Genomic DNA, 24696 nt, shown 5'->3' on the forward strand with positions numbered 1-24696 from the left:
TACTTTTTTTCCAAATTAGAGAAAAAAGAAAACATTTTATATTGTAAAATAGCTTTTGGTGAGGGTTTTTAAAAATTAAAAATATCCCATTTTGTATTATTCTTTGGTTTTCATAAAAAGTTGTGCTATCTGTAGTAGGAGCAGTTGGCTCTTGGAGGCTTGCAAGTCAGGGCCGCGTAATCGTGGCGGAATTTTTGGGCGCAAATGCTTCTGGGGGGAGAGAAAAATAAAATAACTGGCAAAACTATTATGGCCCTTGTGCTTATTACTCGCTGACATGCAAACACTTGCGCTCTCCCTCGCTCCTGCGAAGTTTCTTTCTTTTTCCTGTAGTTAGAGTGCTATCATGTCCTGGTGGGCGGATGGAAGGTTGGGTGATTGGGCGACTGGGCGACTGGGCGGTCGCCCCAAGGACAAGGACAATGTAGGAAATGTAGCGAAACTCAGAAACTTCAACGCCAACTCATGTGTAGCGGGGCGGGGGGGAAAACTTTAAGCAGACCTGCATTAAATATTCAACGTATTTTGGCATTTAATTTGCAGCACACAATAAATAATAACATGACACATAGCAGCCCTCCATTTATAAGCACAAATCGAATATCAACAGGAATAGTAGCAGTAGCAATAGCAGTTGCTGTTGCAACGGCACGAAATAAAAGTAAATAAAATTGCTTTTCAACAAAACTTGGCGAACCTGACACACATGTCGAAGAGTCATTAATAATGAAGGTGGAAGCCGTCGTTACTGAAGGACTGGGGATTACCTACATGCCAGAATCAAGTGGTCCAAAAGAGCACAATGAAAGGCGACGGGCCAAAAGTCAAACCCGGGATGTCAAACTAAATTTATGCACCCACACACGCCATCGAGGAATGCGGAACAGCCCAAAGTGTTTTGTAGTTCGAGTCCCGCATATAATTTACCAACCCCCTGAGGCGAAAATAATACCCCCTCCAGATCGAGGTCCTGAAATTTGTGGTGCTGCCTGCAACTAATTTCAATATCATCAAAAATTAATTCCACTAATTCGATTACAGGCATTTCTCTTTAAGAGGGAGAAGTTCTGGGAATTCATTAATTCTTGACTCACTTTTTTGGCCTAAGTCTTGGGGCTTATACCACCTGCTATGAGGTGGCAATGGCATGTTGGGATAGTCTGGGATCTGGTAATTTATGCTTGGATAATTAGCAACCTCATTTCAGGCTGTCTGAGTTATATTATAAATCAACGTCTTAAAAAATGAAATAATTTTCTTGTTAATTGAAGAACAACAGCACTAGTACAGTATTTCTTAGTCTTAACTCGTTCTATACAATATTGTATTTTTGGATTCGCTAAAAGAATATAGGGATCGGCTTGACGAAGCTAGCTTCCTTTATTGATACAAATTCATTCTCCCACATTTTTTATGTTTAAAACAATGTATATATGTAGTCATGCCCACATTGGGTTATAAAACTATATTTCTACGTTTTTCTTTAAAGTCAACATTTTCAAGCAATTAACTTCTATTTTGTCTATGTAAACGGTTTAATTGAGTTTTCTATTTGTGTTGAGTTCTATGTTTGCTCGCCCTGGAGATGCACACACTCATATTATAGGAAATCCAATTGTTCTTGTCAATGTACATGTAGCCAAAGCAAAGCCACAATCTCGTAATAGCAATTTTAAAGCAAAGCATTTAATTAGGTCCCAGAATAAACTCAATTCGAAATGAGGAACGCAAAACTGGCAAATTACGCACCACATTTGAGAAACGAAAATTAAATCTCCAGTGAGTACGGTGCTGTCTTTGGGGTTTTCCCCCATTTGAATGGTTCTCTCGGCTTTTTATGTAAGCATTTTTTTATTTAATTTCGCTTTATGGCCTGAGCCGCACCTTATTTCTTTCGTTCAGCTCACATTTTGCAAATAAAGAAATGCTCATGTGTGAAAAGGAGGAGGGTGGGTTTATTTTTTTTTGAGAAGTTGCAGGGGGAAGCCAAATATACCCTGGATGAAGCGCCAAAAGTCACGAAGTGGGCGCAGGAAGGGGGTGTGGCAAAGGCGCGCTTTCCTTACACTAATTGTCTTTACTGTGCGTGCGTGAGGGGTGGCAAAATGACTGGGGTACGCATATATTTTACGGTTGTTTAGCTACACGTATCCCGCATACGGCAGTTGCCTTTTATAGCCGTCATTTCCGCCGAATCGCTGGGAACAATCCGCATTCTCCACAGCCACAGAATTTACTTAAAACATTTGTCGGCTAAATGAAATGCAAATTATTTTTACGTCCCCGTCCCTTTGCGCACCTGACCAAATATTCAAGCTTCGCATATATCGTGCATTATGCTATTTGCATTATTCACTTAATGATCAAAAATAAACTTTTAATAAGACTCGTGATTTGCACTTCCGTTTGCGTTGACTCAACAAAAAGTTTTCACTACACATCGAGGTAATTTTTGGGCATATGTATATCTTAGCAATTTGTATATATATATATTTAGTATAATTATAAAATTTAAGCTAGATTTAATATACTTTGATGAGTGATGTTTAAAATATTTATTTTATTATTTTTTTTCTTTAGATTTCTTTTCTGACATCAAACTGGCTCTTAGAGTGTATGAGAATACTGTTTTCTAGATCACTTCGGTTGTGACACGCACTGTCCGTATTTAGGACATGCCAATCAAAAGTCTCGAACTGTGACTAGCGCTGCAGGAGGACACGTATAAGTGCAGGAGCCGGAGTCGGAGTCGAAGTCAAAAGTCGGAGTCATTGTCATTTCTCCGTTTGTTGTTGGCCTGTCATTTTCCTTCCATTCCACTCCATTCTTTTACCAACTCCGGCGAATTCCCAATGCCAATTAAATGCGGCTTTCACATTGTCATCCGGCCAAGACTTTCCATATGACAATGGCTCCTGGCTGCCGTAATGAGCTGGCCAGGAGGCAAGGACACCCACCCACACCCTCTGGGGTTCCACTTCCACCCAGCAGGCGGTCGCATGTCCTGCCAAAGTAAATTAATTGCAGGAGAAACCCTTGATCCAGGGACCTGTTCCCGTTCCGCTACACGTGCAACTTATGTGCAAATTAACAGTATCATCAACAAGGACCAACCGCTCGCTGGCTCGTGTCCTCCGCCTTCGCAGAACACTTGCACTCGTCCTGCGTAGATTAATCGGACTGATTAACCACACGCAGCTTGCCAGCAAGAACATTTGGGGTAACTGGAACCGGAACGGAAACAGGAATGGAGCCCGCTGACCCCACTCTTTGTACCGCCTATTCATTATGCAATTATTTCGAATGACTTTTGTAAGTGATATTTCCTTGGCTTTCGTGCCGTCAGGAAAATGCATTCATCAAGGCAAACGGGAATCCATTTAGGCCAAATGGGGTTAATACTAAGCCAGCTAAGATGGATGTGTTCGTGGATTAACATTTGTGCATTTGAAAAACTTTAATGTTAAAGAACACGCTTTAATTTAAGTTGACTAAATAGTTATAAAATGTTTATAGTTTGTTTAGAAAAATTGTTTATGCAAGAGTGAAATAAGGCTCTTCAATTTGTTATACAAAATTAAAAGAATATTTGTTTTATTATTTAAATAAGTTTTGAATAAATTGTGCTTTTCTAAAGATAAACCATTGCTAACATTTACAGAAGCTGCAATTTGATTTATTATTTAAATAAGTTTTGAATATATTGTGCTTTTCTAAAGATAAACCATTACTAACATTTACAGAAGCTGCAATTCACCTTTTTTATACAGTAAAAGCAAAAAACTATTTTGAAAGCAATACCAAATTGCACAAGCGCTTTCAAAAAGATTTAATATCCACTCAGTCATTCAAAATATATGATTATCGCGCCATTGAAGAGACCATATATCACAGCCAAGTATAATTTACAGTCATATCAATTAAGTCTTAAAAATGTTTCGCATATTTCAGCGCACGACATGAATTACTGTTGCCCAATTTACAGCCAAATTCTTCCCATAAAAGAAGTATAAAAGGTGGGGGCACAAACATGCCGCACTTTGGGAATCCCGGAGAGAATCGCTGCCCCACGGGGCTGACCAAGAAGTCACGGCCCACGAAATCCCTTTGGGACAGAATGCGGCGAATTGGCAGATAAAAGACAGATTTATTGTACGTGCTGAAGTAGGTCGTACGGGGGAAGTTCATTGACCGATTGTAGCTTAATTGGTTTCATCTTAGGTCTGCTAAGTAATTAAAACATGTTTTTTATTATACCCTTGCAGAGGGTATTATAATTTCAGTCAGAAGTTTGCAACGCAGTGAAGGAGACGTTTCCGACCCTATAAAGTATATATATTCTTGATCAGCATCACTAGTAGAGTCGATCTAGCCATGTCCGTCTGTCCGTCCGTCTGTCCGTCCATCTGTCCGTCTGTCCGTCCGTCCGTCCGTCTGTCCGTCCATCTGTCCGTCTGTCCGTCCGTTTATATGCAAACTAGTCTCTCAGTTTTAAAGCTATCTGCATGAAACTTTCCCAAAAGTTGTCTTTCTATTGCAGGTAGTATATAAGTCGGAACGAGCCGGATCGGACGACTATAGCATATAGCTCCCATAGGAACAATCGGAAAAATAATTGAAAAAAAATTATAACTTTGCTGTTTTTTAATTTTTTGTTTAGTTCTTCGACATATAGCAATGGTTAAATAATTTAGAATTATGGTTTAAATTTCATCAAAATCGGACGACTATAGCATATAGCTCCCATAGGAACAATCGGAAAAATAATTGAAAAAAAATTATAACTTTGCTGTTTTTTAATTTTTGTTTTGTTCTTCGACATAAAGCAATGGTTAAATATTTCAGAATTATGGTTAAAATTTTATCAAAATCGGACAACTATAGCATATAGCTCCCATAGGAACAATCGGAAAAATAATTGAAAAAAAATTATAACTTTGCTGTTTCAATGTTTTTAAACATATACGCAAGTAAATCATAATTTTAATGTTTTCAAAAATATTTAATTCTTGCGATAGCTGCAAGGGTATATGAACTTCGGCTTGCCGAAGTTTGCTTTCTTTCTTGTTCTACTTATTATTGTATGGATTTTTGTAATTAATTTTGAATAAAAAAATATAAAAGACAAGTACTTTTAGCTAACAAAAATATAAATACTATTATTAACTTTTATACAAATACATTTAGTCTACAAAAAATTTATTTTTTACTAAATAAATGTAAATGTTTATAGTATAAATATAACTAATATCATCATTAACCCCCATGAAAAGATTGGGTATGCATAATCCTTGATTTGCTTTCTTTGTTTGAGGAAGTTTAGAAAACTAAATTAATTCTTGGGAATGAATGTGCTTAAAAAATTATTGGCTTGCACGCATCAGCGCTATAAACATAAGTACAGTGCGTTTAATTAAAATGCTGACAGAAAAAGCAAGCAACATAATAAAAAAGTTTAAAAATATATATACCTTCAGGGATACATATAAAATACAGATATTAACTAAACACACATAGAAAATAAAAAAAATAATAGAATTTGTATGCTCACAAGTAACTTATTCACCCCTACCCATACTAATTTTTGGGATATTCAGTCGCTTTTTTGCTGTTCGCCTGTTTGGCAATGAACCAAAAATACGTATTGGCCAGCAGACACTACAATAACATTAGCAACAACAACTGATTTGTACAGGTGCGAAAAGTCTGTGATCAGTTAGATGCGAGGCGAACTCTGCGATCGCGTCATCTCACCGAGTGCCCTTTGGTGGCGCCTGCTGGCGACTCTCAAGATTTCCTCCAAAAACGAGAGGAAGACGATCTTATTTACGTCTTGGCCCGTTCGATGTTTTACGAAATGAATCTAGTTGGTAGGGGAGAAAAAGTCAAAAGAATGTTTTGTATTTCTCTTCCTCTCATACCGCTCCTACTTGACTTTTAATTATTGTTCTAGTGCACAATTCGCTTTGTCCGCTTGTCTACTTGCTTGTTTTTCTTTTTTTTTTTTTGATTTCCGACCATAAGATTTTATTTATTTATACTGTATTTTTGGGAACACTAACAATGTGATTTTTAGAATTTAAGCGCCTCTATTAGATTATATTAATTTTTAATTTTCTTAATCGAAGACTCTTCCCTCAGTCTATATTAATGAGTATAGATTGGTCGATTCGTTTAAAATATTTTTGGTGTTGTTATTTCCCCATTTTTTTCTTGGGATTTTCCCAATGTTCAATTTTTATTTAGGCTTCAGTATATCTTGAACGAAAAACAGCGGCGGATGCTCATTGTTGTTGCAACTTGTAATTGGCCAGGGACGGTAATATAAAAATAATTTCCTCTCGATTTTATGAACACATGAAAAATACATAAACAATTTGACTAAATCAAACGAATGGGCATATAATCATTCTTAATTGAGTCACATCATTTGGTTTACGATTTAATGAGACGAAAAATATTTCTATCTGCTTATTATGTTGTTTAGTTTTGCCAAAATAATAAAATAATCATAATTAAATAATGTAGCTCAAGTGACAATTTGTTTCATAGTATTCCTGATGTACATAGCTAAATATAGGTTATTTAATGCATTCAAATTCATCAAATTAATTAAAAAAAATTATTTATCAACAGCATACTACATATATAAGACACGTATTGTTATGGCAAGTTATAGTAAAGGAAAAATAATGTTAAGTGTACTAAAACATTTTATTTAGCTAAGCAATAAATCAAATATTTTCCCCGCGGCCAATTTAAGTGTCAATTGTTGTATTTCCTACAGAAAAGATTTTACTTGCGTGCATAAAAAATTTAGCTTTCGAACTAATCGGTCAGCTAATAGTACGATATGCTCAATAATAATTGGTAAATATTCCTTCCTGTTAAATTAAAAAAACACTTTTCCTTAATTTAATTTTTTTAAAAACAAAGCTGTAAAAAGAGAGTTTTCTTTAGGGTCATGAAATCACCAGTGTATCCTTTTATCTTCTACTTATTCGCAATTACAAATATAAACTTGATTGAGATTGTTCAACGCACGCACCGTTTGGCCACGCCCACGGTGTGTCAAACACGCTAATTTACTGTTACATTATTTATACACACACAGGCACACACTCTCGCAAACATTGGCAAGCACACACTGACAAACATACACACCATGGCTATGTAGGAGCGATAAAACTGAAAGGTTGTCACTTTGGCAGCGTTAGGCGGTCGCTCGTGTTGGTTGGGATAGGCAATGGTGTTCGAAATTGGTGGGCCAGAGGGGTGGTCAGGGGGTGGTGCTGGTGGGAGGAATGGGGGAGGCTAAGAAAAACAACGAAGAACTCGGCGAATGGGACAACAGGGCGCATGAGCAATGTGTGTTGGCAACATTTATTGCGCATGCAACATGTTGACATGGTGGATTGTGAGTTAGACAACAAATAATTATTAAAAACATATTAAAATAGTTGTTAGACTTATAAAAAATGTTTTCAATGTTTATATCAACGATGTAATTTTTTAATGTGTCAGTTAAATAGAAATCAAAACTGCTAAAAATGTATTGCAATTATTATAATACAATATTTTATTAAGAACTTTAGCTTACGACAGTAATGAACAAAAAATATCTAGGAATTTAAATTTTTATAGTTTTAACTAAAAGGGAACAATAAAACACTGAAGTATTTTAAATAGTATTTTTTTTTTTTAAATAAATGTTTTGAATAAATATATCGTAGAGAATTTTTTAATGCAACAATCAAAATAGTTTTATTTATTTGAGTAAGAGTTTAATATACTGGTCAAAATATAAATGAAATATGATACATTTATACCTTTGGTAGTTTTATTTGGTGTAGTTTTAGGTTAGATGATAAAGGTTCAAAATAAATAGATACTATAATGTATTAAAATAGTTCAAATTCATTATTTCTCTGCGATAAATTGTAATATATTTTTATAAGGGTTTTAAAAAATCCTTAAAATTTTGATACCTTCAAAGGCTTTCTGCGAATAGCATCCACAAATTTTCCCGCCAATTGCAGGCCAAGCCGAAGTATCTACAAACAAACGCTCGCACACACAGGCACACTCTCTAACAACCCCGAAAAGCCGCAAAGCAAACAGAAGGGTGGGGGTGGTGGACGATGGGTGTTGGGTGATGGGTGTAATCGGGGACAGGGGGCATCCATTCGTCTGACGTTTGGTCGTAAGGCGTAAAATCTGCAAAGCTCAACACTGAGACCAAAAGCCGGCTTCTCAGCCCACCAATCCCCCCAATAAACCCCCCTGCCCACTGTTATTTACATTTTGTTTTGCCGGCTTTTCCACACGAAGTAAAACCCGACAGATACGCGAACCAAAACGAGCGGAAAATCCGAAAGATACACGAGCCTTGTATTAACGATTCGGGGCTGGCTTTATTTCCCGATTCCCATCCACCGATTCAGTTGGCAACGGCCCGCACGCTGAAACGGTCATATGCGCTTTACAGTCCGCTAAAAAAGAATTTCAAAAGATCTCTCTATGTGTTTTTGAATATTTTTCTGATTATTTGGAATCCTGAGTGCCGCGTGTGTTATTTTGAGTTATCGCGATTGCGGCTAAGTGCAATTAGTGCCACAAATTTAGTGCAATAAATTGGGAAATTTATTTCTCTGGCCGAGCGCATCATTCGCCAATGAATTAACCAAAGATATTGCTAGTGCTGTAGTGAGTGTGAGTTTTAAATTGTTCGAGTTGCAGTTGCTTCAAGGTAATTTCCTCCCGAATATCTAGTACTCTAACGTCAGACCCTAAAAATATGTCACAAAAAAATAACAGAATGTCGCGCATGTTAATTAAGACAAGGCATAAAAAACGAGAAAAACTGAATGGTAGTGGGGCCAATGCCAATCCATCACTCAATTGCCTGTTCAGCAGCGGTGTTTTTCGGGTTCTCCATCCACAAAACTCTGATTTTCTGTTATTTTTGTTAGCCGCTTGGATAGCAAATGTGCATTAATTTGAAATTGAAAATCGAGAGAGAGAGTCGAGTTCACATGTGTTTCATTAATTTTTAATCTTGCGTCAGGCTGGCCTGGTAACGATAAATAATCAGCTGGCTGCGAGTGCGATAAATATTTATGCAAGTGGACTCACTCGTCTAAACAGATGCCGCAGACAAACCCGTCCGAAGCGATCCCCGGCACTTCATAAAATCTACGGAAAATCAGACAATATCAGACATTTAATCTGAGGCTCGTAAACTCCGTTTCCTCTCTGGCCGATTTTGGATTTGTTTGTTTATCTTGATGCAATTTGCCCGGCCACGCCTCTCAATTAAATCGCAGACTGAAAAGTTATTCCTTTGGGGCGATCCTTTGTTTTGATGTTATCAGCTGAGAACTTGCCGTAGTTGCATGTTGGCTAACAAAATAATTGACAAAACAAATCATTTACGTGGCAAAAGTTTTCAGCCCCCCGCATTTCTGCACCCCCTTTGAGCCCAGTCATCGCTTAAATTGCACACGGCGGCAAAACACGCAACATGTTTGATGACAAAAACACAAACAAAACAAAATTCGAAAATTGTGCAACATTTGGGGGCACAGAGAATTTCGCGCAGAAATATAAATAACAGCATAATAACTAGACAGACAGACCGAGTGGAGAGATAAATGAGCAGAATCGGAAGAAAATTTCTTTCTTTCACAAATTTGTAGATTCTATAAAATTTTTTCACACAGAAATTAAAACATTCCAAATTATATAGAATTGAATTTTAGAGAATTGAAAACAAAGCGTATGTTTATCTTTAAGTACGAAAAGTGCAGGAAAAATAAAAATTCTGTTGTGTTGCAATGATTTTTATTAAAAAATGTGTTAATAATAAATAATATAATTATAATTTATTATGAGGAAAAGGACATTAAACCAAAAATAAAAGAAATAATTGCCTGATGTGCAAATAAGGGAATGCAAAAGTTTTCTGAATACGAAAGTATTGAAATTTACGATTGCCATTACAAGAATTGATAAAGTAAATAAATTAAAATTTTACTGCTAGCAAAATGATTATATTACCCGGAAACGTAAGGCGTCCATTATATATAATTGTAAAATTGTGTTAATAAGAAAGTTAAATACCAGTGTACATGTGTTTAGTTATTTTATGAACGATCTTATTAGCTTATCATAATAATATGTGCCTGATCCCGTGAATCCGCTCGCTGTTTACTTAAAAGAACTAAAACAATTTCGTTAAATGGCTGAATAACTTTTTTTCTAAACTTTATATTAATGTTTAGTTTATGTAACTCCGAATATAACAAAATTACCTTCCTAAAATAATAATATTCTTTGAAAGCCAAGTGATTAGGTGGCCTAAAAAGGTCAAACTAAACCCAAAATTCGGATTCGGTAATCAAACCAAATGCAAACGGGCGCTTAACCGCAAGTTAAATTGTATTATGGGCAAACAAACCGCAAAAGGCCCATTCCTGCGGGAAATGGATTGGGGCTTTTCCGGGGTTAATGTTTGGCTTGCGGCTCACAGTCGATTGCCTGATTTACGGGCACGCCCGCATACGTAAAGCTCATTGCAATAGTCAGCATGTTAACATGTTGTTAAACACACAGTGGTAAATTGAGAAGGGGGCTGACTTTTTACGGCACATATTTATCTAGAAATTCCCACATTTATGGCTATTCGATTTTTGGTTATTGCCATGCCGCGTTGAATAGTTCGATGATATGGGGATTCCTGTGAAGTCCTTCCTCTTCTGGCTGAATAATGGCGAGTGCTGCTGTTGGGTTTATTAAAAACCTATTACGCCTTATTGGCAATGGTTTTATGGCAATTCCCATAAGCCCAGCATGTTAAGCAGATGGAAAAAGATAGAAATGGTACCCAGACATTGTTCTTGGCGATCTACAGGTGACGATTGCTCAAACAAATATTGGGCCATATAGTTTATACCTCGGAGGGATATTCGTTCAGATATACGCTTAGTTTATGTTCTGGCGTTTGCCGTGTGAAAAACTTTATAGCATTTAAATTGCTCCAACTTTCGATTGCCTCACAGGTCACATGTGCACAGCTCCGAAAACTTGCTCATCTCGATCTTGTTTATTTATGTGCCTCTAATTTATACGAGTAGTTTAACTTATGTTTGATTTCATCGACCTTGCTCCGCCAGAATTGTAAAAATATTATAAAAGTTTCAACAACTTTGTCGTCGTCACCTAGCTTGAAGTTACCTAAACTACTGCGTAGAAAATGTCGGAGTATACTCGCAGAATAAAAGGTTTATATTTCAGGTTGAAAAATTATAACAACAAATTTAGAAAAATATATAGTTCCAAGTAAATGGCAAGAATGTTTAGGTAAACATTTTGATAAGCTAAGGAAGTATTTTAACGTGAAGTATTTAACTTAAAAAATAAGGAGTTATACATACACAGTTCAATTTGTTAATTAATGATTTAAATACTATTAATATTTTTGTAATATAATTAGTCTTCCTTGACCTGTGAGATTTTGGGCAGCTGACGCATCAAAGGCCACACCCGTATTAACTTTTCATCTATACAGCCAAAAACCACAAAACTATTTAACGTTTTCTGCAGTCAAAATGAAAATCCGTGTTTATTGGAGGGTCGGGGTGAAATTCCGAGCAAATTTAAGCCATCTGCCCGGGGGCGCTGATGCATCTGCAACTGCAATTCGCAGGTGTTGAGGTGCCTTCTAATTTATGAGCTGTGCATAGTGGGTTAATGTAACAGCAAATGGCCCATTGCTGTTTGAGTTAAACAAGATGGCCCCCACCCCCCACTGCCACAAGGTCGCCTGCCTTGGTGTGGATTAAGGTGGGTGGTGGATTCCAGTGGTTAGCATTTACATGCTCCATTTGGCTGGCAGCAACGAGGAAGCGAGTTTCAGACCAAAAGAGTTCAATTGGAGCTTAGGGGGCACGAACAAGAACACGAGAACGGGAAACCAAATCCGAAATCGGTCGATAATTTCATTGCTCCGGCTTCCCACTTGATTAGCATTCCTTTGTGGGACAGATGTCTGGGGTTATTTATCTTAAACGAAAAAAAATAAATGAAACTTTACTTGAATAGCTTTTGGAATATTTCAACGGTTTAAGATGTAAATTCTTTTCCATTGTCCTCAATTTTACTTTAAATAATTTATTGAATGCTATTTAAGAAACCCCTTTTATACTTATAATATTAAGAGGTTGTAGTAATAATAAATATTAACAAAAGCATTAACAAAAAATTAAGAAGGAAGTTTTAGTTTCTTAAAATGTTCAAGAAAAATAATCAAAAATGTTCTATGATGATACAAAATAATCTATTATTTAGTAGAAGTTGTTGACTGAACTTATTTCCGATTAATACAACAGTGGAAAAGAAAACTTTTTAAAATAACTTTCGGCATAATAAGTTAAGCTATAAAACATTTTAATTCGAACAAACAATAGCAAACAAATTTGATCAACTTGTAATATATTCAATAAATTAGACTGAATAAATATTCATATTAAGAGCGGCAGGGTCAACTATGCAGCTCTGCGAATTCAACAATGGGGTTGTAATAAACCGCTAAAATAATACGCATACGCCAGGGACGCATAAATAAGTAAGCAGAACGAAGTATTTTCCGATCTGATTGATGCCTTCCTGCCGGAAAATCATTTTAGCCTATGGCGTGAAATTCACTTTCATTCGGTTTTGGTTATTGTTGTTTTGGCCGTATTTGGCTGATGCCATGCACATTTGCAGGCTTTTGTTTTTGGGGTTTACGTGTTTGGGTTCATGTGCCACCGGATTTTATTGATTCCAGCTCGAGTCACTGCCAAGAAAGAAAGGCAGCGAGTTATCGAGTGGGTAAAAGCCAAGGCGAAACACAGCGAAATAATTAGCAAGGCAGCTCGTAATGTTGGGCCATAAATCCAGAGTCTGACATTTCGTGTCAAGGCTCGACGGCGAATCGATTGATAAATTAATCCGAATTAGTCCTTGAAAAGTCGTGCTAAATATTTATAGGATTCGTATTAGCTCCGCCCAAGAACAATCCAAATTAAGTGCTTCCTTGGAAATTTTTCAATTTCAATTGTAATTTTAAATGTCCATCAATAGAGGCGTTGCAAAGTGGAAAACCTTTAAAGCTTAGTCCCATGATGCACATCGCATTTTATACATAAATCTGCTATATCTGTATCCTCCGCCCGACAACGAAGCCACTTAAGCCAACTTAGGATGTAGCTGACAAATGAAGACTGACATTTACCAAACAATTGAGCTACAGAAAAACAGAAGAAGAAATGAAGAGAGAGCTGAAAAACCGAAAAACCAAATTATTCCGCTTACAACTTGTCGCGACTGTTGAGTTTTTGAAAGCAACTTGTTGTCATAAGACTGCAGATTTCCGCGCTCCCGCTCCCATTTTTTCGACTCCGAGCTGAACGTGAAAGATTTAAAATAAAACCACTTAGCCGCTGAGCCCCCATTGCAACAATGGTTTGAGCCTCGCGAGCCATGATAAAGTGTCCTTGGAGACATCAGTTACGTAAAAAAAGGGCGCGGGGAACCCCGAAATTTACGTCAAATGCATAAGCTCTTGGGAGGCAAAACATTTTTGAATAATTTAAACACTTAGCGGCTGTAGGGTGACAAAATTACGAGAGGTTGTCTTGTGATTAAAATTTGTCTGAGAATAATAACAAGACAAGAAGAGGCAATGATATAGAAGATATTGTCAATAGTTTCAAAATAACAAACTATGTTTCTACTTTTGGTCCAATCGAATTTAGTCTCTTCTAGCAAACATTGTTAGGTATATTTAAATATAAATCTCATCTTACTAAATAATTATTCGACAACTTTAATACTTTAAAATAGCAAATTTAACATCCTCTACTCTACAGTTATAAGAAGTACCAAAACTTTTTCTAACTTTATTTCCAGCTACTTATTTCCTCTTCAACAAATTGTAATAGTTTCTCTAATTACTTAAACCCTTCCAGTAAATTTCCGAACTCATAGCCATCCATAGTCCAATTTCTTAGGAACCCAGAATTTCGATGCGTAAATCCTTCGATGGAATTCGCCTGTGCCAGAACACAATTTATAGGAATTCCGGTGCCCAGCCGGGCGTATCCGCTTCAATTTATACAATTAATGTCAATCTGCGCCGAGGGTGAATAATTTTTGTCTGCTCTAGATACGTTAATAGTGAGGAAATTATATTAAAAAGTAAGTTCATTTGATTTCATTTGATTCGATCACCCAGTGATTCTATTTACCCAACATTTATTTTATGCGAATGTAAATACAAACCAAACCGTGACGGTGTGTGTTTTGTTTATATATTTTTAAAAAGCTAAAGATAAACAGGCAAGTGAATGGGGAAAATCTTTGAACTGTGTTACAGAGGGATGTGGTCAAAAATAGAGTGAAGCGAAAAAGTCGAATGCTTTTTGAGAACTACCTGGGGCGCTTTTAAGTGGCACCCATTGGGAAATTTTGGCCTATGTTTTTTTAGTTCATTATTAACTGAAAGCTGACAGTTGGATATGTAATTGTATTTAATTGAAAATGAAAAGCATCACATAGAATCACACTCAAATACTGAATGCACACCTGCAATCTAACACACATGCATTCGGGCGATTTGAATGTCAGACTGGCAAAGTTTTCAGCTTCTGGCATCGTTCGTTGTCTGGCGGAAATTTCAACGTGTTCGGGATGTCAACATTTTCCTTCCACTTTACCACCCGCCCCCACCACGCATTTTCCCACTATTCAAATGCAGAAAATGCAACAAGTTGCCAGCCAGCCAACAAAATGGCGGAAACGTGTTGCTGTCGGCGTTGACTGGAAAATCAAAGCTCCCTGCTGAATTCATGAATTATGGAATGCATATTTAAGCGCAACTTTAAACTTTTTTATTGCCGAAGGAAGGAGCGTCGCTCTGGCATCCTAATTGTGGAAAACTTTCGCACACGCTTCATATCCTGATAGCCGGTCCACGTTGCACGTCGCACGTCGCTGTTCATTGACTTTGGCAGCGAACAAGGATGCAGGACACACAGTGTGACTTTGTTTTTAATACACTCGACTCGACTCGACTCGCCTCGACTCCAGCTGCATCGATCGGCGGGACAAACAAGGCCCGTCGCCTGTCTGGTCCTACCGCAGTTCATTACTCCGCCGGCCGGCTCCTGCGACCAGCCATCGTGTGCCCTTCCATACACTGGCTAAAAATAGTTTATTTTGGGGCCTAAATTTGTTATAATTATAAAAATATAGCATCAGCATTCTAAGTTTTCTTAAACTATTTAATTATTGACCTCGAATTGGTTTATCGGAAACTTATTATTATTATTGTTATTATTATATTATTATTGATTATTATATATTATAATTGATTATTATTATATTATAATTGTATCACAAATGTGCAATTTGAGTTTTGGACGAGTATTTACAGTATCATCAATTGTTCACAACATAAAAATCTTTAAAACGAATTACAATTTGCCTTGATTGAAGCAACATGCAAAACTTAAAAATATTTTAATGCATATTTAATATGTTAATTTATATTATTTCAATTGATTTAAAACAAAAAATATTTTAAAAAGCTTGGAAAATAGTAAAAAAATATATACTTTTAAAAGTATTATACTTTTTTTTAGTTTTTTAATTTTTTCAATTATAATTATCATTAACTTATAATATAACAGTTTTTTTATTTGTAAGCCCTATCAATTTAACATAAAAATTTTGTTGACTGCATAATTTTGCCTGCCCCCTTATAAACAGGTCCAGCCGCGCCGTTATCCCGTGACTCTTTGCTTTTTTGTTAGCCGCTGTCGATGCTCACGTCGAGCCATGACAAAGATTATCAATAACAAGTTCAAGGAAAATACACACGCCGGCGTGTGTGAGTGCGTTATCCTTGCAACGGATATTGGCTACGCCACAAGCTGGCATCGCTCCTTTCGCCACTGTCCATCGAATGTCCTGTCCTGCCTGTTGGCCATCCATATCAATTGTGTCCTTATGCTTTTGTTTGTTCCCTTCGCGTTCCGAGTGCTGTTCCATTTAAATATTCAACGGCTTAATGTTAAATTATCATTTTCATGCAAACTTTTTCCATATGACCTGTCGATCTCTAAAATTGTTAAGTTAAGCTTTATAAATATAAATATAAGCAATATATTTAACGGTTTTTAATTTTGTTTTAAAAATATGTCCTTAAATTTCCTCTTCTTTTTCTAAATCAAAATATATAATAATTATTGTTATCAACATCCTAACAAACAATAATAAAATAAGAATTTCCTAATCGACTTTTGTTGTTAATAATTTTTTGCAATATCAGCTTTGTTGATTTTTTTATGATTTTCAAAGTTTATTTTTCTCTACACTGCGTGCTCTCTATATCATCATATTGGATCAAATCGGTTTGTCCTACATTTTTCATGAACCAGTTCTCTGTTTTTCCATGAACAGCCAAAAACAATATCAACAACAGCACGCAAATTAATTTTTTTTTGCTTGGCAGCTTGGAATACTCAGCATATCCGCCCATCCTCCGTTTGCAACTCGTATTCGCATCATAATTGGAAATGTGTTTTCTGGCAGGAAGTTGCCGCTGAAAATTTGCTGAGAAAATAGATGACAGGTTTGGCGGGTGAACGGTGTCTGAAAGGTGGAAGACCATGGCCGAGCTTGTCATATCCTGTTGGCATTCGAGGTTCAGGTGGAACATCCTCCATACCCCCACTTTGCCGTTCCGGAAGTGTGAAATATTTTTAAAATGCCCCGCCGCCGGCCTCACCTGAATTTACCTTTTTCTTATGTGGCATGGAATTTTTTGCGCTGGAGCGTATTTTATTGGCATTTTGTACGAAATTTGTGGGCAGCGAGGAATTCCATCAGCCATTTTCGTATTAAATTTTTCGGCTTTCCCGACGGGCACGATTTCCCTGGAAATCTCTCAATTAAGCTGAAAATCCCAACGAAACACAAAATACTCGACTCCGCGCTGTTCGCCGTGCGTATAATTGATTTAGCCAAATTGTTAACCGCTTGAAAGTGGGCAAATTGGAGGACCTGGTCCAAAATCAGGACCAAAATGTACTGCAAGTCCGCCGGGGAACCTTTTAATTTCACGCATGCAGTGCATAAATTTAGCATTTTGCCATTTGCATTTACATTTGGCATGGGGCATGATTATGCGACACTTGTCAATGGATTTGCATGGCACAGCAGTTGTCCTTTTTTCGGCATTGGCCATTCTGCAGTTTTCCACTTCGATTGGGTGAGGGAATAATCAGGGGATAATCCCGCACACAACCGAAAACTCTAGTTGTGTTTGGGGATTTGAAATTAAAGAGAATTCGAGATAAATTCAGATTGACTTTTTTATGTGGCATTTATTTTTGAGATCTTTCAAACGTTTTTGTTTATTGGGAAAAAATTACGCATTTAAGAATACACGATAATTTCCTTTGAATCTTTAAAGTTAAGATATTTTATAGAAAATGAATTATTCCTCTTTTCTAACAATTTTTAAGCATTCGCTATTCAAGTGAATTTAAGAGATAAACGATTGAACTAATTTAGCATTGGGAAAAACCAAGCATGACTCACGAAAGCAAACTCTTTAGTTGGATGAATTTAACTTAAAAATGTATAATATTACTTATATGTACTGTATTAGAGTGGGTAATTTTTATTTTGATCGTACTAGCAAAGCACAGATATACATTTTTCCCATGATCATTACATTGCTTAAACCGATAACAAAAGAAACTTCCCTTTTGAAACAATTAAAGCATTATATCCCAACTGTTTGAATACTTTGTTTTTCGAATTCAATGTTCTTCTATACAATGTGGTGGGGTAATTGTAACTGAACATGCCGCACATTCCACGCCTGTCAACGCTTCTTCACTCAACAGATTCTTTTTCGACGCATTGTAGCGCCAAAAGTGCAAAAGTTCTAGAGGTGCAGCTCTCGATGCGAGCCAAATGTTTCTGCTAATTAAATTGACTTCATAGGTCTGTCTATCTTTTTGGGCTCTCTGTTTTGATTGCTGGCCGCGGTGTTTGTTCAAAATGTGGGTCAATTATGCGATTCGTCGCGTCTCAGACAAAACCGCCATGGATGGGGAGGGTAAAACATCCATCAGAGGCCATTGAAATGTGCGGGAGGATGGGGATGTGCATGGGTACTTGTTTGTGGGCACAATTCGCACAGCAGGTTGTCTTATGTAATTATTTGTCAAATTCACACTGAGCACAACAGTGTGGGGGCCATCCACTAACGAGCCACTGACACACGGCAACCGCAGAGTCGCCCAACCACCCACTGCCCAGGGCAATCAATCAACAGCTGGCTCATTATGACAATCGAAGTATAGATAGAATTGTCGGAAAGCGGAGCATAAAGAAATAACAAAATATGATGTAGCCCATTGTATATGATTAGACCTGGCAAATTGCTTAGTCAACTGGGTCCGAAAATCCCAACTTCCGCCCGGTTCCGGCAATCGGAAATAATTATCTAAAATTTGTGACAAATGCGGCGGCAGATAAGATTAAAGTTGTGATGCGTGTTGAATTTGTCGCAGTCGCCAAAAAGTATGCAGCAGTTCATGGGGTTAAATGCCATCCTATTAGCGACCTTTCAGCATCGACATTTTTGTTTCATTGGCCCCATAAATCGCCAATGCATTATGTTGCCAACATTATTCATTCGACATGGTTGTATTTAGTTTTTACAATCGTTTATTTCGGTTGATTAATATTACACTCTTTATTGGTAAATTATGTGTTAATATAAATAAAGTTTTTTTTTTTACATTTTTTGCTCTTTCATAAAAACATTTTGGCAAAGTTTATGCGTTTGTTTAACATAAATATCAGTATATAAATTAACATCAAATAGAGGCTAATTGTGCATTTAGTATACATTAAATCAAGTCCAGGCAAATGCACTGAGTGGGAAGACCATTGATCAGACACACATTCACACGCACCACTAAATACTATATAAATGAAAGTTATTTGTCGGCTTGCCAAATTCCCCGATTCCCCGTTCGATTGTTCAGATATTGGCCATAGGCGGGGCCTTGCCTGGGTCTTACTCCCCGTCCAGATAAGAGCTATCTGGTTGTGGTTATAGTGACTGTGTTTGGGGCGCTGAAGGCTTTAAATCGGCTAGATTTATATACAATTAATTTTATTTGTCATACATTTCGCTGAGCAAGTTCTTTTTGCATTAGACCCAAACGTATGTGCAAACACAGGAAAAATTGTTTTGTAACAGAGCACTTGTTTTTAAACATATTGTGATCTTAAACTAGGGTTTTATTATAAATGTTTGTTCATTAAAATCTTATAATAGTTTTGACTACATTTATTCTCGATAATTAATTAATTTTTTTGTTTGTACAAACTTCAAACTTTCTTAAGTCCAAATGCAGAAAATTAAATTTTCTTAATTTGATCAAAAACGACAAGCAAATGCTTTTATCTATTTAAATTTGTAATACATTTTTTTTGTTGTAATATGGTATTACTCATATTCAACTCGATTTAAATATTTATACCAAACAAAATTTCCTATCCATGTAAATATGTTGTAAACTTTTAAACAGCCTACAGGTAAAAATTGTTTTAAAGTCTACTCAAAGGTAAATAAGATTTTTCTTTATTTTGAGTTGAATAAGTTCTTCCATAATTTTATTTTCCCGTGTATGCACAATATTATACTTATATGTTTATGTGTATATCTTCTTATGCGTGATCTGCCCCCCAGAGACCCCCCCTACCCCTTTTCTGGCTACTGCTCCCCCATATAAAGCTGACAATAAAAACAAAAATACGCTCACTCATTCACACACACTTGCGCCGCCCCACTCACACCCCAATCATACTCAGATACACCCTCACACTCACACTATCTGTAACTGTAAACCCAACAAAGCGAATGAATATGAAATTTTTGCACAGAATTTTGCGCTTTGTTCTCCAGTTTTTGGAGTTCCTCTCTGTTTTTCATTTTTGGTGGGTTCAACATTTTAGAGCAGGGCGCACTTGTGTCGCTTTGGACCTCGAACCACGGGGCACAGCACCGAGCGGATGGCCTCATCGAAGACCGTTTTCAACCCCTTTTGGGTTAAAGCCGAACACTCCAGATATTTGACCGCGGCTATCTCCTTGGCCATCGCCAATCCTTGGGGATAGGTAATGGGCGTCAGCTTCTTGTCCTTCAACTTCTCGATGGTCTGCTTGTCGTCGCGAAGATCCAACTTGGTTCCGACGAGGATTATGGGAACACTGGGGCAGTGATGACGCACCTCCGGGAACCATTTGGCCCGCACGTTCTCAAAGGAGGCCGGATTCACCAGTGAGAAACAGATGAGAAAGACATCCGTCTGGGGGTAGGACAAGGGCCTCAAACGATCGTAGTCCTCCTGGCCCGCAGTATCCCAGAGTCCCAGATTTATGGGCTTGGCATCCACCATCACATTGGCCGAGTAGTTGTCGAACACGGTGGGTATATATTCGCCGGGAAAGGCGTTGGTCGTATAGCTGATCAGCAGGCAGGTCTTACCCACCGCTCCGTCGCCCACAACCACACACTTGATGGCCTGCATTTTGTAGTGTAGTGGGTATCGATGGTAATCAGGAGCTCAAGATGCTTATTTATGCAGAGGGTTTTACAGTAGACCTGCAGGCTCTGTCGATTTCCAGAAGCTCAACTGGTTTTTTTTATGGTTTTGAAGCAGGTAGTTTGTTATAATGACTGGTAATCATTAAATTCAGTAGGTCAACAAGTTTTTTTTTCACTGAAGTTCTACTAAATCTTATTTAATTTTCTGCAGCTCTAGAACTTTTTTAGTTTCTAGTGATTTGTTTGGTTGATAATCAAGAAATTCAGCAGTTGTTTAGGAGTAATTACTAGGTTCCACACACTTAAACACAAATTTTAGTCATTAAATATTTTCTTTTTGCAAAATTTCGTAGCTTAGCCAGTATTTCTGATTTGTAGCTTTTTGTTCTCGCGTTGGCGTTTTTTGCTTTTATTATTTTTTTGGCGATTATACAATAATTTGCTCACGCAAAAATACAAATACAAATGCTGCCCACACAAACACAGATACAGGTAGAAAAGAGAGAGATGCGAATTGGAAATGGAGTTTAGTTTATCGCGAGAGTATTTCAATCAATATTCCTGATTGAATGCAGAACTGTGACGACGTTCTTCCTGTTTTGTCGGTTGCGGTGATATATGTATTTATAAATTAATTAAGCCCGCATATGTGGATTTGCTGAGCAGATACGGAAAAAACACGCCCAAACGCTGTGAAATCTTCGCGGCGATTGAAGTAAATTTCTGCCTCTGCTGGTCGCTCAACGGGTTGTTGTTGTTGTTGTACTTGTTTCTACAGTAGTTTTCTCTCTCGACTTGTTTGAGGGCCACTAGTAGTATGGCTATCTCGCTCTCTCCCAAACGCCAGCCGCCTTAGTAAAGTACTTTGCGCACACTCTCTCCCACACAAAGATCACTGAGAGAGATGAGAGAGCGAGAACAGTGGCCTCCCAATAAATTAGTCACGGACCATATGAGTCATTCCTACGGTGACGTTAGTCGTGGCAATCCACTGAGCACTGTGATTACAGAGAGAGAGAGCGAGTGGGAGGGGAAGGAGCGCTCTCTTTACTTGACCTTGCTTTGGTCTTTTTTGTAGAGTTTTCTATATTTGTTCGCCGATTTTCCACGAATTTCCCTGCCCTCGCCTGTTGTTTTGAGCCAATTTTCACTCAATAATTGACACCGCTTTCAGAGATGTGCAGTACCTGCTTATGTACTTACTTTCTTTATCTGGGTACAATAAATTCTTTGAGCCACACCAAAAATAATAAAGAACTTTAAAAACTGTTTATATATATTATTTATATATATATTTTTACATATATCTTATATGTAAATAACTTTTAACATTTTTAATATCAAAATCTTTGTGAATTTTATAAAATGAATAGGTTGTTGAAGGTTCAGATATTCCTATCTCTTAAAAATTGTTGTATTATTAAAAATTATTTGATCTTATTGTGCTGTTAAATAGTTTTTGCGATTCATCCAAACTTGATATGTTAACAAAAATCAACCCAATATAAAAATAGGGTTTGAACATAATAATAAAAAAAAATTAAATGATAATAAATAATAATAAATAATAAATTATATATATATAATTGTTTCGTCAAATTGCTTTCATTGTCTTTTACGTTACACCTACCTACTTGTACCAAATAGTGGATAAATAAATAACTTTTCCATCTCTAAAGGCGATGGCAAACGATATTTGCTACCGTTGACTATTTTAATGGACCACAAAAATGCGTGTGCTGGCAAAAACCAAAACCGAAGGAATAACAAACAAATAACAACGGCAAACAGCGTAAAATATCGACAGTAAAACCCGAAAAACCAAAAACAGAACCCAAACCGAATCCGGCGCATCCGCATTCAGCCAAAAACGATAGCTGAAAATTGTTGTATTTGTGTTTTGGTTTCCGCTTATGCCGCCTCCATCACTCCCCCTAGCTACGCCCTTTTTTGCATGGATTTTCGCATCGAAATGTTTAAAGCGCCGCCGGCAAATATTTTCGCGTTTAAGTTAATTTCTCGCACTGCTGATGTTGCTGCTGTAATTGGATAATTAAATAGGCGCCACAAAATTTGCTCTTCAGCAATCCAAATATCCAGCATGAATATGAATTTCAATAATATACATTTTCAAAAAGTTTTTAATGGAATTTATTGTTAAAAATCCTCAACAATTAAATCGCCAATGAAAGTCGTTCAAATGGAATAAATGTTTCTGTTTCTGTGTGGATGAATCATTCGATTTCGTATTCGATTTCAAGAGGGTGGGAGGCGCAAGGTTATCTACGGATCAGGGGCAATAAAAAGCGATGGGGGCATTTTAGAGAAGAATTTTCATATAAATTATCAAATTACACACTACTTGTTTGTGATATACTAATCACTATCTTTTGTGCATAATGAAGTTGAAAAGCGATAGGTGGATAAATTATTTCATATTTGTATGAAATCGTTTGGGGGATCCTGCAGTAACACAGAAAATCCAAAGCCCAAAACACCCAATAAAACTGCAAGTTTATGTAGTGTACCTATATTTTCCATTCCTGTTCTTCATAATTGTTCAGTTCATTTTGGCAGCAACTTGCTGGCTGCACCCATTTTCTGCTACTTTTTTGTCCTATGCGATTTGGCAATACCGCTCCGAATCTTTTTTGACTTTTGAGAGGTCTTCCAGAGACTGCGAGTTCTGGGCATCCGACGCACAATGGTTTGCTGGGCTGCTAGCACATCATTGTATAATTTTACAGTCGAGTTGGAGGATTGACCGAATCGGGCCGGTAGATAGGAGGCCTCCTCGAACAAGGACTTCTCCTGGGAATCTAGTGCCTGCCAAGCGTTTACGGCTTCCCCAATTAAGGTCTTCGCTGGTATTTCGTCATCATCGCATCCTAGGCGGTATTCCCTCAGAAAGTTGTACGGGGCACAGTGGCTGATAAACACTGGCGTCATGGAACCAGTGCACATTTCCTTGACCATGACAAAGCCAGGAATAGAACCAAATTTTGGACGAAAGAAAAACGGGACACCCAAATATTTTTGAACCGAAAGAGCTGGGATCGTTGTTTGGATAAAAATAAACACTTTAGCACTATTAACAATTCGTTAAGTCAACGCGAATCATATATGTGTATCGTAAGCAAGCAAGGATTTCTACTCGTTTTTCTATGAAATTATAAACACATACAATACGTCATTATTAAAATTTTTGAAAATAAAAACGTAAAATGTTTTTGGTATGGCCTGATTTGTAACTTATCACTTTTAGTTGGGGGTGTCTCAATCAGTGTACACGTGTCAGAATCAGTATAGAAACTGGTGGTTTTGATATACAGGCCCCAATGACACATCTCGAAATTAAATTCCCGACTACTTTGTCATAAAAATTTAATTTTTATAGTTCAAATATAAAATAGTTTATAAAAAATTCAAAATTAGATACCAATTTCAACATAAAATTAACAAAATTTATATAATTTCATGAAACACTATATCATTTAAAAATGAAGATAAAAAATTAAACGGTCTTCCAAAGAAAAGCAACAATAAGCCGCTTTGAATTAATCGGGTAATCGTTGGCATATTCAGGCCATTATTCGCATATCCTTATTACGACGTGTCCATTACAGAGTGGAAAATTGTGCAAATAATTAAAGCCAAAGAGCGATACGAATGACAGCGAGTGCAACAATTATTTGATTACTGTCGTCGGGACTGCCAGGACTTCCCTGTTCAGTTCCCTTTGCCACGTAATTGGCGGAGTGATATATGTATATGTACCCGGTACAGTGAACACCCACGCCCCCCAGTAATCGATCCAGAAATTCCATAGGAACAGCTTGCAGGTCATTATGCAGCGAGTTATTCATAATTGTTGTTGCTGCCAAGTGGCAGGAAAATGCATAACAAACTGAAAAATATTCAAGCCATTTTTATTGCCACACCAGGCGGATCGCACACCATATATAAACACACATACATGCGCGTATATATATTATGAGGACTGGCGATAATGAATG

At 37.1% G+C, this 24696-nt stretch overlaps 3 protein-coding genes across 4 annotated transcripts in view; 1 reads left to right on the plus strand and 2 right to left on the minus strand.

Moving 5' to 3' along the window:
- Positions 1-8440: 8440 nt before the first annotated feature.
- LOC108142525 (G-box-binding factor) overlaps positions 8441-24696 on the plus strand; it is a 33473-nt gene continuing 17217 nt past the window's right edge. For both annotated transcript variants that reach the window (XM_017266449.2, XM_017266450.2), the window contains exon 1: positions 8441-8749. The gene's annotated coding sequence lies outside the window, so the exon portion shown is untranslated. The remainder of the gene's footprint in view (positions 8750-24696) is intronic.
- Positions 18772-21400, minus strand: LOC108142529 (ras-related protein Rac2). Its single transcript, XM_017266454.2, has one exon. The coding sequence runs from the start codon at positions 20661-20663 to the stop codon at positions 20085-20087; it is 579 nt and encodes a 192-aa protein (XP_017121943.1). The 5' UTR covers positions 20664-21400; the 3' UTR covers positions 18772-20084.
- LOC108142530 lies at positions 23195-23994 on the minus strand. The gene has a single exon (XM_017266455.2). The coding sequence runs from the start codon at positions 23654-23656 to the stop codon at positions 23285-23287; it is 372 nt and encodes a 123-aa protein (XP_017121944.1). The 5' UTR covers positions 23657-23994; the 3' UTR covers positions 23195-23284.

This window comes from Drosophila elegans, unplaced genomic scaffold (genome assembly GCF_018152505.1).
Source record: "Drosophila elegans isolate 14027-0461.03 unplaced genomic scaffold, ASM1815250v1 contig_208, whole genome shotgun sequence".
Classification (NCBI taxonomy): Eukaryota; Metazoa; Arthropoda; class Insecta; order Diptera; family Drosophilidae; genus Drosophila; species Drosophila elegans.